This window comes from Salmo trutta, chromosome 37 (assembly GCF_901001165.1).
Source record: "Salmo trutta chromosome 37, fSalTru1.1, whole genome shotgun sequence".
Lineage (NCBI taxonomy): Eukaryota > Metazoa > Chordata > Actinopteri > Salmoniformes > Salmonidae > Salmo > Salmo trutta.
The window spans coordinates 18978100-18998439 of record NC_042993.1 but is presented as its reverse complement, the minus strand read 5'-3'; the positions used below and the strand labels follow the sequence as shown (position 1 = coordinate 18998439).

The 20340-nt window shown below is 44.8% G+C and overlaps 1 protein-coding gene and 1 long non-coding RNA gene across 2 annotated transcripts in view; one reads left to right on the top strand and one right to left on the bottom strand.

Moving 5' to 3' along the window:
- Positions 1 to 20340, bottom strand: part of LOC115176728 (integrin alpha-8-like) — a 71266-nt gene that overhangs the window by 7795 nt on the left and 43131 nt on the right. The window contains exons 16-25 of the mRNA XM_029736956.1: positions 19047 to 19102; positions 18618 to 18775; positions 18277 to 18408; positions 18082 to 18149; positions 17298 to 17445; positions 16908 to 17000; positions 12775 to 12854; positions 12368 to 12448; positions 11413 to 11518; positions 6843 to 7001 (exon numbers count right to left, since the gene is read on the bottom strand). Coding sequence (XP_029592816.1) covers positions 6843 to 7001; positions 11413 to 11518; positions 12368 to 12448; positions 12775 to 12854; positions 16908 to 17000; positions 17298 to 17445; positions 18082 to 18149; positions 18277 to 18408; positions 18618 to 18775; positions 19047 to 19102 — 1081 coding nt within the window. The remainder of the gene's footprint in view (positions 1 to 6842; positions 7002 to 11412; positions 11519 to 12367; positions 12449 to 12774; positions 12855 to 16907; positions 17001 to 17297; positions 17446 to 18081; positions 18150 to 18276; positions 18409 to 18617; positions 18776 to 19046; positions 19103 to 20340) is intronic.
- On the top strand, positions 4688 to 5627 carry LOC115176729 (uncharacterized). Its single transcript, XR_003872275.1, has 3 exons — positions 4688 to 4746; positions 4913 to 4975; positions 5532 to 5627. It is a non-coding gene; the product is annotated as an uncharacterized LOC115176729 (long non-coding RNA).

Below are 20340 nucleotides of genomic sequence, written 5' to 3'. Positions count from 1 at the left end.
GCTATTTCAGTCCTGGAGGCCAGAATGACAGCACGTGAGAGCCAGGTAGACGAAGTGAAGAAAGAGAATGCAGGTACAACACTAATATAAACTTCCCCCTCATGTATTCTGACAGTAAATAACACTTGCAACTAATAAAGCATTCTACATTATCCAACTCTATGATTTTAGTCTTGGAGGCCAGAGTGATAGCTAGTGAGAGTCAGGTGGCGGAACTGAAGAAAGAGAATGCAGGTACAGTAAGATAAGCTATATTGTGCAAATGTGTGTTTTTCTGTTAATTTACTGTTAATTACTTTCATACTACTTCAGCCTTGGAGGCCAGATTGACAGCCAGGTGGAAGACTTGAAGAAACAGAATGCAGGTAATAACGAGATGTGTAAAAAAAAAAAATAGTTAATTTTCTCAATAGAAACAACAGCTCTGGATATTGCCTATTACATATGGATGTTACATATCGTCTACTATATTTATATAATTCCAGGTCAAGCAGCACTAATGTTATCCTTGGGAAGCCAACTAACAGCCCTTCAGAGCCAGATGGCCAGAACTGAAGAAAGAGAATGCAGGTAATAATGAAATGTGTTCTGAAGAGCTATTGACTTAATCATTTGCTCAATAGAAAATAAATCACAGTTCTGGATAATGCCTTTTGCCTCTTTCCAGATCAAGCAGCAGAACTGTCAGCCCTGGAGAACACAGTGACAGCCCTGGAGAACACAGTGACAGCCCTGGAGAACACAGTGACAGCCCTGGAGAACACATTGACAGCCCTGGAGAACACAGTGACAGCCCTGGAGAACACAGTGACAGCCCTGGAGAACACAGTGACAGCCAGTGAGAACCAGGTGGCAGAGCTGATGGCAAAAAAAATACAGGTGACTAAAATGTGTTACTTATCAGAGCTACTACATCTACGCTTCACCTGAACATAATTCAGCTAATGTTAGAATGTGATCAAGCAAAGCGAAGTTCCAAAGCTACATCACAGTCTATTGTTTTCTTTTATGCATTATTTTCTAGCCCTAGAGGCAAGAGTGCCGTGGGGGAGATCTTCGTGGGCTTTACTCGGCCTTGTCTGAGGCAGCGCATCAACTCTTCATTTAACAGATTACAGTTTGAATCGGACAGCAGCCAATCAAGTTGTGCCAGGTGAGAAAAAGTTGCGCGTGGCAGTGCAGAGGAACGTCGGCGGGTGAATTCAGTCGGAGCTCATGGAAAGATGATACCCCAAATTATTATTTTCAGATATAAAGACGACATTGTATCAACAAAAAATGGATTGCAACTTGCAAAATATGCGGAAGAAAATTACAGACGGAGGCGCAACAATTTCCAACTTTGTTGGACATTTGAAGCTACACAGAGAACGGTAAGTCGTGGCTAATATAGCCGACAGCTATATATAACTTTGCTTGTGTAGCATGTAGGCTAATGTATACAGTCAGTATACAGTCAGTGCAGGAACGTGATCATTGCACCCAAGATTGAGCTACAACTGGCTAGGCAGTTGGTAGCCTAAATCCTGCCTGATGTTACTGCTGTTTCTAAAACCATTGACATACGTTAGCCTACTGTAACCACGCCTACAGTGTGTGTGTGTGTGTGTGTGTGTGTGTGTGTGTGTGTGTGTGTGTGTGTGTGTGTGTGAGAGAGAGAGAGAGAGAGAGAAGGTTGGGCGATTGTGTAACGTTAAAGTCTACATTGCCCGATTGCGCCCCATAGCGGGGTCTTTCTCATGACTACCTGGCCTGATGATTCCTTGCTGTCCCCAGTCCACCTGGTCGTGCTGCTGCTCCAGTTTCAACTGTTCTGCCTGCGGCTATGGAACCCTGACCTGTTCACCGGACGTGCTACCTTGTCCCAGACCTGCTGTTTTCAACTCTCTAGAGACAGCAGATGCGGTAGAGATACTCTGAATGATCGGCTATGAAAAGACAACTGATATTTACTACCGAGGTGCTGACCTGTTGCACCCTCTACAACCACTGTGATTATTATTATTTGACCCTGCTAGTCATCTGTGAACATGTCACGACTTCTGCCGAAGTCGATGCCCCTCCTTGTCCGGGTGGTGCTCGGCGGTCGACGTCACCGGTCTTCTAGCCATCATTGATCAGTTTTTCATTTTCCATTGGTTTTGTCTTGTCTTCCTACACACCTGTTTCCAATCCCATTTATCATGTGTATTTAACCCTCTGTTTTCCCCTCATGTCCTTGTCGGTGATTGTTTGTGATGTTATGTTACGTGGGTTTATGTATCGGTGTGCGACGGGTATATTTTACCCATGTTATTTTGTACTTTGGTTTTGGAGTTTGTTTTTTCATTAAATACACCAGATGAACAAATTTGGTTTCTCCTGCTCCTGACTTCCCTGCCACCTACATACACGAATATGACAGAACATTTGAACATCTTGGCCATCTTCTGTTATAATCTCCACCCGGCACAGCCAGAAGAGGACTGGCCCCCCCTCATAGCCTGGATCCTCTCTAGGTTTCTTCCTAGGTTCTGGCCTTTCTAGGGAGTTTTTCCTAGCCACCGTGCTTCCACACCTGCATTGCTTGCTGTTTGGGGTTTTAGGCTGGGTTTCTGTACAGCACTTTGTGACATCAGCTGATGTAAGAAGGGCTTTATAAATACATTTGATTGAGAGTGACAGCCAGTGAGAGTCATGTGGCAGAACTGAAGGGAAAGAATGCAGGTGACTATATATCTTTATTTATAAGAAATACTATGTATATTTCTCACTTTAAAAGGATTCAGTTTATTTCAGGATGTGATAAAGCTACATCTTGGTTTATCGTTTTCACCATAAATTATGTTTTGCATAAATTATTTTCTAGCCCTGGAGGCCAGAGTGACAGCCAGTGAGAGCCAGGTGGAAGAGCTGGAGAAAGAGAATGCAGGTAATGATGACATGCAGGTAATGATGACATGAAGAAAGACAATGCAGGAAACAACAAGAAGTGTTTTGAAAAACTATTGAGTTAAAACCTCTTCGGGATAGGGGGCAGTATTTTCACGGCCGGATGAAAAACGTACCCAAATGAAACAGCCTGCAACTCGGGCCCAGGAGGTAGGATATGCATATTATTAGTAGATTTGGATAGAAAACACTCATACGCTTCTAAAACTGTTTGAATGATGTCTGTGAGTATAACAGAACTCATATGGCAGGCAAAAACCTGAGAAACATCCAACCAGGAAGTGGGAAATCTGAGGTTGTAGTTTTTTTAAGTGATTGCCTTTACAGTATACAGTGACTTAGGGTTCATTTTGCACTTCCTAAAGCTTCCGCTAGATGTCAACAGTCTTTAGAACCTTGTTTGAGGATTCTATGGTGAATTTGATGGGAATAACAGCCCAAGGAAGTAGGTGTCCCATTATAAGGCATGGGTACAGTCACGCGCAAGGACTTGGGAGTGAGCTGAGTTCATATTCACTCCTAAAGAGAACGGATAGGTCCGGTTGGAAATTTATTGAAGATATATGTTAAAAACAACCTAAAGATTGATTCTATACATTGTTTGACATGTTTCTACAAACTGTAGTATAACTTTTTTGACTTTCGTCTGGACTAGGTAAGCACGCGCGTTGTGGATTTGGATAGTGAACCTAACGCGCGAACAAAATGGATGTATTTGGACATAAATATGAACTTTATCGAACATTTATTGTGGAGCTGGGGTTCCTGGGAGTGCCTTCCGATGAAGATAATCAAAGGTAAGTGAATATTTATAATGTAATTTCTTAGTTTTATTGACTCCAAGATGGCAGGTTTCTGTTTGCTAGTTGTTGGTGTCTTCTGAGCTGTACTCAGATTATTGTAAATTGTGCTTTCGCCGTGAACCTTTTTTGAAATCTGACAAAGCGGTTGCATTTAGGAGAAGTGTATCTATAATTCTGTGCATAACACTTGTATATTGATCAAAGTTTATGATGAGTATTTCTGTAATATGTGTGCTCATTGCTTATTCACCGAAAGGTTTGAAGGGAAAACATTTCTGAACATTACACGCCAATGTAAAATGGGGTTTTTGGATATAAATATGAACTTTATCGAGCAAAACATGCATGTATTGTGTAACATGAAGTCCTATGAGTGCCATCTGATGAAGATCATCAAATGTTAGTGAATATTTTAGCTGTACTTTTGGTTTTTGTGATGCATCTAGTGCATTGGAAAATGGCTGTGTGGTTTTTCTTGTGAAGTTTATGTCCTAACATAATCTAATTTTATGCTTTCGCCGTAAAGCCTTTTTGAAATCGGACAATGTGGTTGGATTAACGAGAGTCTTATCTTTAAAATGGTGTAAAATAGTTGATTGTTTGAGAAAATGGAATTATGAGATTTTAGCTGTTTTGAATTTGGCTCTGATTTTCCACTGGCTGTTGTCAAAATCAATCCCGTTAACGGGATCCTGTCTCGAAGGGGTCCTCAACAGGTTAATAATTTACTCAATAGAAAAAAAGCACAGCTCTGGATATTGTCTATTGCCTCTACAATATTTCTATAATTTCAGCCCAAGCAGCAGAACTTTTAGACTTGAAGAACAGAGTGACAACCAGCGAGAGTCAGGTAGCTGAACCGATTAAAGAAAATGCAGGTAAGATATATTGTGCAAAAGTGTGTGTTTAATAACAATGTGTACTGTTAACTAGTTGTATACTATTTCAGCCCTGGACACCAGAGTGACAGCCAGCGACAGGCAGGTGGCAGAACTGAAGAAAGAGAATGCAGGTGACTAAAATGTTTCACTTATAAGAACGGCTACATGTATTCTTCACCTGAACATAATAACATTAAGCTCATGTCAAGATATGAGAAACCAAAGCGATGTAACAAAGCCACATCATGGCTTATCATTTTCAAAATAAATGATTTTCTTGCGTAAATGATCTTCTAGCCCTGGAGGCCAGAGTGACAGCCAGTGAGAACCAGGTGGCAGAACTGATGGGAAAGAACGCAGGTGACTATATACACTATATATACAAAAGTATGTAGACACCCCTTCAAATTAGTGGATTCGGCTATTTCAGCCACACCGTTGCTGACAGGTGTATAAAATCGAGAACACAGCCATGCAATCTCCGTACACAAACATTGGCAGTAGAATGGCCTTACTGAAGAGCTCATTGACTTTCAACGTGGCACCGTCATAGGATGCCACCTTTCCAACAAGTCAGTTCGTAATTTCTGCCCTGTTAGAGCTGCCCCAGTCAACTGTAAGTGCTGTTATTGTGAAGGGGAAACATCTAGGAGCACCAACGGCTCAGCTGCTAAGTGGTAGGCCACACAAGCTCACAGAACGGGACCGCTTAGTGCTGAAGAGTGTAGCGTGTAAAAATCATCTGTCGTTGGTTGCAGCACTCACTACCGAGTTCCAAACTGCCTCTGGAAGCAACGCCAGCACAAGAACTGTTAGTCGCTGACTGATCTAATCAGGATGTATCTAAGCACAGCATTGACAACAAAGCTACCTCAGAGTATCAGCTTATTAAGATATTATTTTCTTGCTATTTCAGCCCTGGAGGCAAGATTGAGTGTTGCTGAGATCCAGGTGGAGGAACTGAGGCTAGGTAAGAACAGATCAATTCAATCAAACCCACAGTGTGGTATGAAATGAAGACATTTTAGACTTTACGGTGGGCTTGATTGAATTCATTCTCATGTGTTCGCACAGAAGACAGTTGGCCTTTTCTGTTGGTTTGACGGACTCAGGTATGTGGGACCCTTTCCAACTGAGATCACTCTGGTCTATGAAAAAGTCTTCACCAACATCGGCAACGGTTACGACCCAAACTCAGGTACAGCTTACGCCGACAATACTACAGATGAAACTTACACAGTAACGATACTACAGGTTCACCCACACAGAAATACATCTACAGCTCAGATAAAGGTATAAACATAAACACACAATCTCCATGCTCACGTGTCCACCACAGGAGGCTGCTGATGGGAGGACGGCTCATAATAATGTCTGGAATGGCGTGAATGGAATGGTATGTGTTCGATTCCATTCACTTTAGTCCGTTCCAGCAATTACTATGAGCCCATCCTCCCCAATTATGGTGCCACCGGATGCCTATGGTGTCCACAGGGGCCAGCTACTGGCACAGACCCAAACCACTAACAGGCTGCTACAGTGCCTAAGAGAGACGTATAGTGCTGATCTCTCCCTGCTTCCCCTCTGATACAGGTATGTTCTCAGCACCAGTGAGAGGAGTCTACTACTTCACATTCACCTCCATGGGCCGAGAGCCTGGACAGAAAATGGGTGTTTACTTGGTCAGAAATGGAGAGCAAATGATATATAACGTCCAGGACAACTTCCATGGTGGTTATGAGTACATGACAGGTGCCGTGGCTCTGGAGCTAGAGAAAGATGATCTGGTGTACTTAAGGCTTCCTAAGGGCTGGGGGGCTGTATGATGACAACTACAACCACACTGTCTTTACTGGCATCCTGCTCTTCACCACCAACCCTGCTATGGGCCAACTCCACTAGTCCTTCTCCGTCCTCCTACAGTCTTCAATAAACATGGAATGAGTGACTTTGTCCTGTCATCATTAAAGCACATTCCTCAGTCATCATCACAAACATAAACCAGATGGTAGATGATACCCTGTTACCCTATTTTATTATGAGAACTGAGCTGCATCAATGCTAGATCGGGTCAGTACACTTTGATCTAACTGAGCTGTAATTTCACAAGCATTTATGCCATTGTTTCTAAAGCATTGGAGATCAATACAGGTTAATAAATACAGAACATTAGTGCATGAGTACAGTGTCCAGTGTCCAGTCTCAGCAGGAGGTGTTATTGTGTTACCTGTAGGCCCAGGAGGTTGAGGCTGGTGTTGCTCCGGCAGCTGATTGGTCCTTCCGTTAGAACCTCCAGAGCGTAGAGCAGGTGTTCGTCACGGAAACGAGAGGGCCAGCCCACCTGGAGCTCCGCCTCCCGGATACTACTGGGACCTGAGTTATGGAGCTGAGAGAGTAAGAGGGAAAGGAGACACAGAGATGAGAGGAAGAGAAAGGGGGGAGTAGAGAGGGAGGGAGGGGGAGGGGAGTAGAGAGAAGGAAGAGAGAGTATGAGAGCACGAAGCCACTCAGCTTAGCCTCTTTCCACACACTCATTCATTCTGAGGGTGGTGATGGTGAGTCACCCAAACAGGACATGGTCCCAGTGCTCCAGGCAGGAATTCTCTGACAGAGAAACTCTGGCCGACCTAACTATAACCAGCTGGACAGACTGCAGGACAGGAGCACTGCAGCCCCAAACCCTGCAAACATCCAGCAGATGTCCCTCTTCACTGCATCTTCAACACACACACACACACACACACACACACACACACACACACACACACACACACTACTGTTCAAAAGTTTGGGTCACTTAGAAATGTCCTTGTTTCTGAAAGAAAAGCACATTTTTTGTCCATTAAAATAACATCATTGATCAGAAATACAGTGTAGACATTGTTAATGTTGTAAATGACTATTGTAGCTGGAAATGGCAGATTTTTTTTATAGATATCTACATAGGCGTACAGAGGCCCATTATCAGCAACCATCACTTCTGTGTTCCAATGGCACGTTGTGTTAGCTAATCCAAGTTTATCATTTTAAAAGGCTAATTGATCATTAGAAAACCCTTTTGCAATTATGTTAGCACAGCTGAAAACTGTTGTGCTAATTAAAGAAGCAATAAAACTGTCCTTTAGACTAGCTGAGTATCTGGAGCATCAGCATTTGTGGGTTAGATTACAGGCTCAAAATTGCCAGAAACAAAGAACTTTCTTCTGAAACTCGTCAGTCTATTCTTGTTCTGAGAAATGAAGGCTATTCCATGCCAAGAAACTGAAGAGCCAGTTTGTGCTGTTCTGTGAAGGGAGTAGTACACAGCGTTATACCAGATCTTCATGATAAACTTGGATTAGCTAACATAACGTGCCATTGGAACATTGCTGATAATGGGCCTCTGTACGCCTATGTAGATATTCCATGAAAAAATCTGCTATTTCCAGCTACAATAGTCATTTACAACATTAACAATCTCTACACTGTATTTCTGATCAATTAGATGTTATTTTAAATGGACAAAAATGTGTTTTTCTTTCAAAAACAAGGACATTTCTAAGTGACCCCAAACTTTTGAACGGGAGTGTATGTCTGATCCCCCTCTTATCTCTCCACCCTGCTCTCTCTTTCTCTCTTCCTTTATGACAGTACAGTGAGGGTAAAAAGTATTTGATCCCCTGCTGATTTTGTACGTTTGCCCACTGACAAAGAAAGGATCAGTCTATAATTTTAATGGTAGGTTTATTTGAACAGTGAGAGACAGAATAACAACAAAAAATCCAGAAAAACGCATGTCAAAAATGTTATAAATTGATTTGCATTTTAATGAGGGAAATAAGTATTTGACCCCCTCTCAATCAGAAAGATTTCTGGCTCCCAGGTGTCTTTTATACAGGTAACGAGCTGAGATTAGGAGCACACTCTTAAAGGGAGTGCTCCTAATCTCAGTTTGTTACCTGTATAAAAGACACCTGTCCACAGAAGCAATCAATCAATCAGATTCCAAACTCTCCACCATGGCCAAGACCAAAGAGCTCTCCAAGGATGTCAGGGACAAGACTGTAGACCTACACAAGGCTGGAATGGGCTACAAGACCATCGCCAAGCAGCTTGGTGAGAAGGTGACAACAGTTGGTGCGATTATTTGCAAATGGAAGAAACACAAAAGAACTGTCAATCTCCCTCGGCCTGGGGCTCCATGCAAGATCTCACCTCGTGGAGTTGCAATGATCATGAGAACGGTGAGGAATCAGCCCAGAACTACACGGGAGGATCTTGTCAATGATCTCATGGCAGCTGGGACCATAGTCACCAAGAAAACAATTGGTAACACTACGCCGTGAAGGACTGAAATCCTGCAGCGCCCGCAAGGTCCCCCTGCTCAAGAAAGCACATATACACTCCTCAAAAAAATAAAGGGAACACTAAAATAACACATCCTAGATCTGAATGAATGAATTAATCTTATTAAATACTTTTTTCTTTACATAGTTAAATGTGCTGACAACAAAATCACACAAAAATAATCAATGGAAATCCAATTTATCAACCCATGGAGGTCTGGATTTGGAGTCACTCAAAATTAAAGTGGAAAACCACACTACAGGCTGATCCAACTTTGATGTAATGTCCTTAAAACAAGTCAAAATGAGGCTCAGTAGTGTGTGTGGCCTCCACGTGCCTGTATGACCTCCCTACAATGCCTGGGCATGCTCCTGGTGAGGTGGCGGATGGTCTCCTGAGGGATCTCCTCCCAGACCTGGACTAAAGCATCCGCCAACTCCTGGACAGTCTGTGGTGCAACGTGGCGTTGGTGGATGGAGCGAGACATGATGTCCCAGATGTGCTCAATTGGATTCAGGTCTGGGGAACGGGCGGGCCAGTCCATAGCATCAATGCCTTCCTCTTGCAGGAACTGCTGACACACTCCAGCCACATGAGGTCTAGCATTGTCTTGCATTAGGAGGAACCCAGGGCCAACCGCACCAGCATATGGTCTCACAAGGGGTCTGAAGATCTCATCTCGGTACCTAATGGCAGTCAGGCTACCTCTGGCGAGCACATGGAAATGCCACCCCACACCATGACTGACCCACCGCCAAACCGGTCATGCTGGAGGATGTTGCAGGCAGCAGAACGTTCTCCACGGCGTCTCCAGACTCTGTCACGTCTGTCACATGTGCTCAGTGTGAACCTGCTTTCATCTGTGAAGAGCACAGGGCGCCAGTTGCGAATTTGCCAATTGTGGTGTTCTCTGGCAAATGCCAAACGTCATGCACGGTGTTGGGCTGTAAGCACAACCCCCACCTGTGGACGTCGGGCCCTCATTCCACCCTCATGGAGTCTGTTTCTGACCGTTTGAGAGGACACATGCACATTTGTGGCCTGCTGGAGGTCATTTTGCAGGGCTCTGGCAGTGCTCCTCCTGCTCCTCCTTGCACAAAGGTGGAGGTAGCGGTCCTGCTGCTGGGTTGTTGCCCTCCTACGGCCTCCTCCACGTCTCCTGATGTACTGGCCTGTTTCCTGGTAGCGCCTCCATGCTCTGGACACTACACTGACAGACACAGCAAACCTTCTTGCCACAGCTCGCATTGATGTGCCATCCTGGATGAGCTGCACTACCTGAGCCACTTGTGTGGGTTGTAGACTCCGTCTCATGCTACCACTAGAGTGAAAGCACCGCCAGCATTCAAAAGTGACCAAAACATCAGCCAGGAAGCATAGGAACTGAGAAGTGGTCTGTGGTCACCACCTGCTGAACCACTCCTTTATTGGGGGTGTCTTGCTAATTGCCTATAATTTCCACCTGTTGTCTATTCCATTTGCACAACAGCATGTGACATTTATTGTCAATCAGTGTTGCTTCCTAAGTGGACAGTTTGATTTCACAGAAGTGTGATTGACTTGGAGTTACATTATGTTGTTTAAGTGTTGCCAATGAACATCTGAATGATTCAGAGGACAACTGGGTGAAAGTGTTGTGGTCAAAATGGAGCTCTTTGGCATCAACTCAACTCGCCGTGTTTGGAGGAGGAGGAGGAATGCTGCCTATGACCCCAAGAACACCATCCCCACCGTCAAACATGGAGGTGGAAACATTATGCTTTGGGGGTGTTTTTCTGCTAAGGGGACAGGACAACTTCACCGCATCAAAGGGACGATGGACGGGGCCATGTACCGTCAAATCTTGGGTGAGAACTTCCTTCCCTCAGCCAGGGCATTGAAAATGGGTATTCCAGCATGACAATGACCCAACACACACGGCCAAGGCAACAAAGGAGTGGCTCAAGAAGAAGCACATTAAGGTCCTGGAGTGGCCTAGCCAGTCTCCAGACCTTAATCCCATAGAAAATCTGTGGAGGGAGCCGAAGGTTCGAATTGCCAAACGTCAGCCTCGAAACCTTAATGACTTGGAGTGGGACAAAATCCCTCCTGACATGTGTGCAAACCTGGTGGCCAACTACAAGAAACATCTGACCTCTGATTGCCAACAAGGGTTTTGCCACCAAGTACTAAGTCATGTTTTGCAGAGGGGGTCAAATACTTATTTCCCTCATTAAAATGCAAATCAATTTATAACATTTTTGACATGCGTTTTTCTGGATTTTTTTGTTGTTATTCTGTCTCTCACTGTTCAAATAAACCTACCGTTAAAATTATAGACTGATCATTTCTTTGTCTGTGGGCAAATGTACAAAATCAGCAGGGGATCAAATATTTTTTTCCCTCACCGTAATTACCACTGTTCAGGAGGCCTTTGATCAGACAGCAGCCAGCACTTACAGGTATACTGCTTTTACTGTGTGTGTATGTACCTCGTAGATGTGTGTGACCTGGGGTCCTACGTCATCCTCTTTGACCGGCTTCTCTTTGGGCTCCCAGTGAGGAAACGGAAGAACCACCTGAGAGGGATGACACACCCTGGAAAGGGAGAGAGAGAGGCAGAGCGAGAGAAAGAAAGAAAACGAGGAGCGATAGAGAAAGAAAGAGCACAGAGAGAGTATGAGAACAAATGATATGGAGAGCAAATGATATACAACATCCAGGACAACTTGGGGGGTGAACACCAAGCCACTCGCCACTCCACTGCCAAACACAACTTACCCAACGCCGGTTGGACCTTAACCTCCCGCCCCCCACACCCACAGCCCCCCACGGATCACTGTCTGTTTGTGTGTACAACTGCCTTAGACCCAGCCAAGTCACTCTGGGGTCCAGGCTTTGAAGTGTGTTTGTGTGTGGGGGGATAGTAAAACAAGGAACATTCGGACAAGTGGGGACATTTCGTCAGAACCCACAAGGAAAAAAGCTATTTTAGGCTTGGGAGTTAGGGTTAGAATTAGGGTTAGAATTAGGGTTAGGGTCAGGTTTAGGTTTAGGGGTTAAAGCTTAGCGTTAAGGTTAGGGTTAGGTTAACGGTTAGGGAAAAAAGGAGTTTGAAGGGGAATCAATGTCTTGTTCCCCACAAGGATAGTAAATCAAACGTGTGTACTTGCGTGTGTGTATGTGTGTGCAAGCGTGTGTGTGACGAAGGAGCACTAGCACTGGCTCATGTGTGCATGATTAGCAGACATCTATTCATAGAAACATACACAGACACAACCACACTGAGAAATAGAAAAACAGCAAACTAAATGAGCCTGTCTCACCTACATGGCACGAGACAAAGAGATACACTGTATGACAACAAAGTGCTTCAAACACAGCAAAGATATTCTAATGTCACAGGGTTAGAGAAAAGATCAACCAGAACAGAGATGTATCACTCACCCCCTCAGGTCTAGCTGAGCTCTGGCAGAGATGGAGAGAGACAGACTGACTGGGTTGCTCTTGGAGTTGTCTTTGTTTGAACTGTAAGATAAGAGACACACATGAGTCAGTAAAGATGTTTGGATGTAGAGTCTGCACCATGGCCTGACGATGTATGGTGTGTGTGCATGTGTGCGTGTGTGAGTAAATGAGTGAGTGAGCGTGTGTTTGTGGCGAGGTGAACAGTCAATGTTTTGTCTCGTCTGTTTCCCTCCGGCCATCTGTCTCGACGCTCTTTGTTTGGGAAAGCCACAGAAATCCTCAGAATTCTGACAGAGGTTCCTTTTTACAGTTATGTGTGTCACAGCTCTTCAGCAGTGTGTGTGTGTGTGTGTGTGTATTTGCACGTGTTTGCGTGTGTCTGTCACCTGTGGATCTGTAGGTCAAAGTCAATGTGAGGACCGGCATCATCCAGCCTTTGGACAGCAAACCTTAAACCTACAGATACCTGGAGACAGAGACAGTGAGACAAAGAGAGAAGGACAGAGAGAGAGGGACAGAGACAGAAAGAGACGATTCAAAGTCTGTGTCAGTGACATCTGTAAGTGTTCAGTTAAAGCGAGCAGCCTTCTAACCCCATGTTACAGTCTCCCTTTGTTAAAACTAACCAGGACCTGGTCATGGTGTGTGTATCTGGGTTACGTATCTGTATTGTGTGTGCGTGTGTCTCAGTTGGAAGATCAGTACAGATCTGTGGGCTGAGACAGACCAGATCCCTTTCCCTCTAGTCTTTAGACCCCAGTTAAACCCCCCCTACCCTTGCTTAACTCACACCATGTGGAGGGCTTAGTTCATAACCATGAGTATGATAATGGCTTCTTGCATTTGTGTGTGTGTGTGTGTGTGTGTGTGTATAATAATGTTCTCATGAACAACAGGTCAGACACTAGTCAATGCTGGAAACTCTTAAACACTTGCTAAAACTACAAGGGAGAAGCCTGAGGGTGGAAACTCATTAGGACTCCAGTCAGACTTTTTTGCACATCAGAGAGAGAAACAGTAAAACTCAACAGAGATGACGAAAGACCAAATGGGTCTAAATCACTGAGGTCCCCAGGCTGAGAGAAAGAGAGAGAGACAGACAGAGTGACCCAAATATATCTCTCTCCCCAAATCTGGAAAACATGTATTTCCTGTCGCTTCTCTCCCATGTTCTGAACAGCGCCACCACCACTATAAAACTGTCTAATCTGGATCTACTGTAAAACCCACCATAGTACAGAGACAGCGTTTGTCAAGGAAATTATCTAATGTATCGACCTGTTCTAATGCATCGACCTGCCATCGATCTGTTCTAATGCATCGACCAGCCATCGAACTGTTCTAATGCATCGACCAGCCATCGACCTGATCTAATGCATCGACCAGCCATCGACCTGTTCTAATGCATCGACCAGTCATCGACCTGATCTAATGCATCGACCAGCCATCGACCTGATCTAATGCATCGACCAGCTATCGACCTGATCTAATGCATCGACCAGCCATCGACCTGTTCTAATGCATCGACCAGTCATCGACCTGATCTAATGCATCGACCAGCCATCGACCTGATCTAATGCATCGACCAGCTATCGACCTGTTCTAATGCATCGACCAGCCATCGACCTGATCTAATGCATCGACCAGCCATCGACCTGATCTAATGCATTGACCTGATCTAATGCATCGACCAGCCATCGACCTGTTCTAATGCATCGACCAGCCATCGACCTGTTCTAATGCATCGACCAGCCATCGACCTGATCTAATGCATCGACCAGCCATCGACCTGTTCTAATGCATCGACCAGCCATCGACCTGATCTAATGCATCGACCAGCCATCGACCTGTTCTAATGCATCGACCAGCCATCGATCTGTTCTAATGCATCGACCAGCCATCGACCTGATCTAATGAATCGACCAGCCATCGACCTGATCTAATGCATCGACCAGCCATCGACCTGTTCTAATGCATCGATCAGCCATCGACCTGTTCTAATGCATCGATCAGCCATCGACCTGTTCTAATGCATCAACCAGCCATCGACCTGATCTAATGCATCGACCTGATCTAATGCATCGACCAACCATCGACCTGATCTAATGCATCGACCAGCCATCAACCTGATCTAATGCATCGACCAGCCATCGACCTGATCTAATGCATCGACCAGCCATCGACCTGATCTAATGCATCGACCAGCCATCGACCTGATCTAATGCATCGACCAGCCATCAACCGTGGCTCTGTGACTGTTCTCACATTCCTTGATGTAAAGAGAAGAGATTGACGCTGTCGACCAAACTAACAGACAGGTATCTATTTGTTTTTCTGGCCAGTGAGACCTCTGATGGCTCTAAGGCTATATATGGTGTTCCACAGGGCTCTCTGCAGGGGCCGTTTCTGTTCACATTATACATGCTGACCATCTGGCAGAGGTGGCACAACAGGCTCCAGAGTGGTGTAGCGGAAAACACAATTCTGAGGTCCTTCCTTTTTCCTGATCTTGTAACCTAACCAGGTAAAACTTTGGACCTTATATGGTATGACGTGATTCATCTGTTTAATATGGGCTGTGATGAGACCAGAGTTTTTCTAATCAGGTCACATGGTTTTAAAAAACTCCTGGCCTTGGGGAGGATGAAAACCCTGTCAAACTGCAGCAACCTTGTACTTGTTCATATTAATTATATTTTAAAGAAAGACTGAGAAAGAAACCTGATTGGACAATAAAACACAGGGGTGAGCTTGCTTTATGCAGGTTTGCATCATGTAGTTTGCTTTATTGTGTTTATATATTATATTATTGTGTTTATATTTAAACTTGGGCTAACCAGGTTACCTAGACGTTTTCAATCCAAGAGTTGAAAAAGTCTAGGTAACCTGGTTAGCCCAAGTTTAAATATAAACCAAATGTAATCGCATTCATATTTTTTCACAAACAAATGGTCTACAAATAGCCTACACAACATTACTGCTTCGTTTACCCTGGCCAGAGGAACAGGGCCCATAGTAGACTAGACTATGCAGCTGCTGTTGTTAGTATTCTACAGTTGATCAGACTGAAAAATTGTCTTGTTTCCATGCAACACATCATGTCAGCTTGCTAATGTTTAGGTGTAAAGGCTGCTCCATTTATGTAAGAGTTTTTGCTTGTGTCTGTTGGGAGCGATGTGTTATCAGCTTGCTAAATAAATACCAGAGGAAAGTGGAGAGTGCCTTGAGCTTTATGCCAGCCTGCGCAACCTGCGTTTTCCATTAATCTGATTGGTCAAGACACACAAAGAGCCTGTAGCAGCACTCCGGTGTGAAAGACAAAAAAATTGTGCGCGAGTGACAAATCATGAGGCAAATCGGTCAAAAAAACAGCACCTTTTTTTTTTTACACTTTGCGTAGATATATTTTATTAAACTAAATCAAATGTGCTTGAAAAGTGCTGCGGCAAATGCTGCGGCAAATGCTGCCTTGCCACACATTTTCCGGCATCCCTGCCATCTGGGATGTTACCCATAAAGTGGATAAGAGCGTCTGCTAAATGACTTAAATGTAAATGTAAATAAAGTGTCTGTTTTCACTGCTATGCTTGTTGACCCCAGGAAGAGTAGCTGCTGCTTTAGCACTAGCTAATGGGGATCCTAATAAAATACAAAACATTTTGACAATACACGACCGTTTTAAAGAAACAGGGCGAGACAGTCTGCATTTTAGAGGCTTGACTCAAATATTAGAATGAGAAAAAGATACGTTCAAAATGGTCTACAAGCGTTATTCCGGCTGCATGATTAATAAGCGTGTGTGTGTGTGTGTGTGTGTGTGTGTGTGTGTATTATATAAAAGCTCATGAATTCCTACAGGTCCAAAGGGGCAAGGGTAAGTATGTATGGGAAACATCTGGTCTGAAGGAGAGCTGACGTGTACACACACGCACAGAAACACACACACTCCTCAACCCCTTGGAGCCCTCTAAAGCCGCGCCCCAGAAGTGAAATCTGATCACATAATTGATTTATCAGAATGCTGTGTGTCGCTTCTAGAGCTAACAAATACCGCTCTCAGGCTCACAACATACACACTTACACACGCATGCACGTAGCCACGTATACACACACACAAACACACAGACACACACAAACACACACACACACATGCACACACAAACACACACACACACAGACAGACAGAGCAGTTACAGAAACACAGGGTAGAGTTACATGTCGGAAGGGACCACTCTTTACTTAACAAAGCCTGTGCTTCCTGGATGTGTCATGCAAGGGGCGAACGGATTAACACACACAGAAAAACCCACAGACAGCTTCAGAGTGTGGGACTCAGTGGGGCACGGGGTATCTGGGTGATCAATCACCATGGTAACTATCAATCAGTGCCACTGTATCTGATTGACAGCTTCCTGTTTGGACAGGAAGTGGTTGTTTCCAAGTAAAGGGGGAGGTCAGTGTGGGTGCATGTACGTGTGTGTATTTTTTTGTGTTCATTGTGTGTGTATATTGGACTTACTTCTGTTCCAGCAACCATAGGGTTCCCCAGGTCACACACCACCAGTCTGGAGTCATTCACCATCCTGTACTCACAGTTCAACCTGGATAGAGACTGAAGAGGAGAGGAGGGCAGGCAAGAAGAGAGGAGGTGGAAGGGAGAGGGTGGAAGAGGAAGCGAGTGATGAATGTTCTGACAGTAACAACCTCATCCATCTTAGTTCTCTCTCTCTCTCTCTGTCTCTCTCTCTATCTCTCTCTCTCTCTCTCACACCAAGAGTCCTCTAGAGAAACAACCCTGACATTGTCAACAGGATGTAATGGTAAAGAGGACAGCAAGGTTGTAGGGTCTAGTTGAGCTGGGCTAGGGTCAGTGTGGGGGATGGTAGTGTGTGTGAATGCGTGTTTTCACCTCTATCCTGCGTTCCACTCCTATGTAATCAGCTTCAGGGGGTAGGAGTGTGTGTAGCTCCGTCTCATATGCCCCCTCTCCTTTGTTAACCGCGTTTATGGTCAACAGGACCAGGTTGTCATCCCCGACCACCAGCTCTGTACGGTCCCTGTGTTTGTGTGTGTGTAGGAGAGAGAGAAAGAAAAAACAAGTCAATACTATGTCATACAGTAGAGGTCGGTCGGAGTGTGTGTGTGTGTGTGTGTGTGTGTGTGTGTGTGTGTGTGTCTCAGTCAGCGGAGAATGACAGGGTGTTTGTGTTGGGCTGCCATGGCGATAGCATACAGATGGAAACAGTAGAAAAACACACACACACACACACACACACACAGACACACACACACACACACACACACACACACACACACACACACACACACACACACACACACACACACACACACACACACACACACACAGGCCTCTCTACACACTTGCTAATGTAAACAATCAGAGAGTAAACGTCTCTCCTTGCGTGCTGTAACACGGTCCTACCCTTTGTTTGTGTGTGTGTATATGAATGTGTGTGAGTGTGAGTATGTACATATGTTGAAAGTTTACAGGTTGACAAGGACTTTTCTGAATCTTCCCAACATGCCTCACTTGACAGGGCAGGGCACAACACACCACAAGGTGTAACACACCCCTATATCAGTAAGGTTATTTAACTACTGTATTTAAATGAGACCGTAAATGATTCATGTTGACGTGTATGCTACACATGTTAGATACAGTACATACTTACATGCTTGCAGACAGCTGGAGGTCTGGAATACACTCGTTGTCTTCCCCACAGTCCAGCAGAATATACGCCTGAGAAATAAAGGAGAGAGGGAGAGACCGATGTGGAGAGGGATGGGGAGGGATTTAGGTCTAGTCTAACGGTACTCATATGCTGTAAGTGGTCTTGATTGGATGAGAAGAGCCCACACACACACACCTTTTCCTGCAGGAAGGTACTGCTGTAGCGGTTGAGGACAGGGGGGAGGTCCAGGTTGGAAGGAGGAGGGGCTAAACTGTAGTTCAGAGCCAATGAGATGGGAGTCAATTTATCCCTAAACTCATCCTCCCCCTGAGAGTGACAGAGAGAGAGGGGGGTGGGGGGGAGACACCATGTAACAGAAAGTTTGTTCACTATAACACAATAACTGGTCCAAAAACAGGTTCAGATGAGTTGACAGATATTTTGAGAGGATCTTGTCCAAACATAACAAGGATGGAGGCCTCAATTTAAAAAAAAACTCAAATCCATTATTTGGCAGTGGAGTGTGTTTGACTTACTCGTAGGTAGACAGTGTAGTTCAGGCAGGAGTGTGGACGGCTGTGGCCAAGAGTTAGGACCCCTGTGTGCTGGGGCTGATGGGAATCCAGGAAATGAACTCTCTTTACGCCGCCCCTCACACCTTTCAGCCAATCCAGTTGCAGCTCTGCATTCAGGACTGGGAGAGGTGGAGGAGAGAGGGGGATGGAGGGAGAGAGTGAGGAGGGGTTCCATATGGTCCCATCATGTGCGGAAGTGTGTGTGTATTCTCATCTGGTGTGCAGGAGGGAACCCTGTGTATGGTCTACTTTATCACTTTTAGATTCTACAGAGCATCATTAGCCAGTGGAAACAATGCATTCCTACATTCATATAGTTAGCATCTCTAACACTAACTTATACATAAACCTCTCCCTCCCCCCTCTTCATCCCCAGTCAGAGCTACTTACCTACAGAGTCTGGGATCCCCACACCGCTCACCTTCGCACAAATATCTACCCTGAGACTGGATAACAGAGAGAGAGAGGTAGAGATACATGGGAGATTGAGAGAGGATAAAAACATTTCTCTTCTGTATGTCTGTGTCTGTATGTGTCAACGTGTGTTTGTGTATGTGTCAATGTGTGTTTGTGTGTGTATGTGTCAATGTGTGTTTGTGTGTGTGTGTGTGTATGCGCTCATTAGATTCCAGGATATTAATGGTGCGGGTCTCCCTCTGTAGGAGTCACTTTCCTGTTCCTGATAGAAGGGACGATAACACACACACACACACACACACACACACACACACACACACACACACACACACACACACACACACACACACACACACACACACACCCCAGGGAAATACATACTGGGGTTCTCTAGCAGTGAAATGCCTGTCAACCAGAACCACTCAGGATAGAACAATGAGCACCGATTAGAACAAAAACTTCCTCTTTACCGCTCATCCTCTCAGTCTCCCCAAAACCACCAGAAAAACAACTCAACTGGCCAAAGCTCTCAATAAAACAATTATTCAATAAAAGAAAAAGCAACAGTCCCAGACAGTCCTAAAACCTCCCTAACAGTACATGTGTTGTTGTGTCCTGTCTAGTTCCTCCAGACAGTCCTAAACCTCCCTAACAGTACATGTGTTGTTGTGTCCTGTCTAGTTCCTCCAGACAGTCCTAAACCTCCCTAATAGTACATGTGTTGTTGTGTCCTGTCTAGTTCCTCCAGACAGTCCTAAACCTCCCTAACAGTACGTGTTGTTGTGTCCTGTCTAGTCCCTCCAGACAGTCCTAAACCTCCCTAATAGTACATGTGTTGTTGTGTCCTGTCTAGTTCCTCCAGACAGTCCTAAAACCTCCCTAATAGTACATGTGTTGTTGTGTCCTGTCTAGTTCCTCCAGACAGTCCTAAACCTCCCTAATAGTACATGTGTTGTTGTGTCCTGTCTAGTTCCTCCAGACAGTCCTAAACCTCCCTAACAGTACATGTGTTGTTGTGTCCTGTCTAGTTCCTCCAGACAGTCCTAAACCCTACCTAATAGTACATGTGTTGTTGTGTCCTGTCTAGTTCCTCCAGACAGTCCTAAAACCTCCCTAATAGTGCATGTGTTGTTGTGTCCTGTCTAGTTCCTCCAGACAGTCCTAAACCTCCCTAACAGTACATGTGTTGTTGTGTCCTGTCTAGTTCCTCCAGACAGTCCTAAACCTCCCTAACAGTACATGTGTTGTTGTGTCCTGTCTAGTTCCT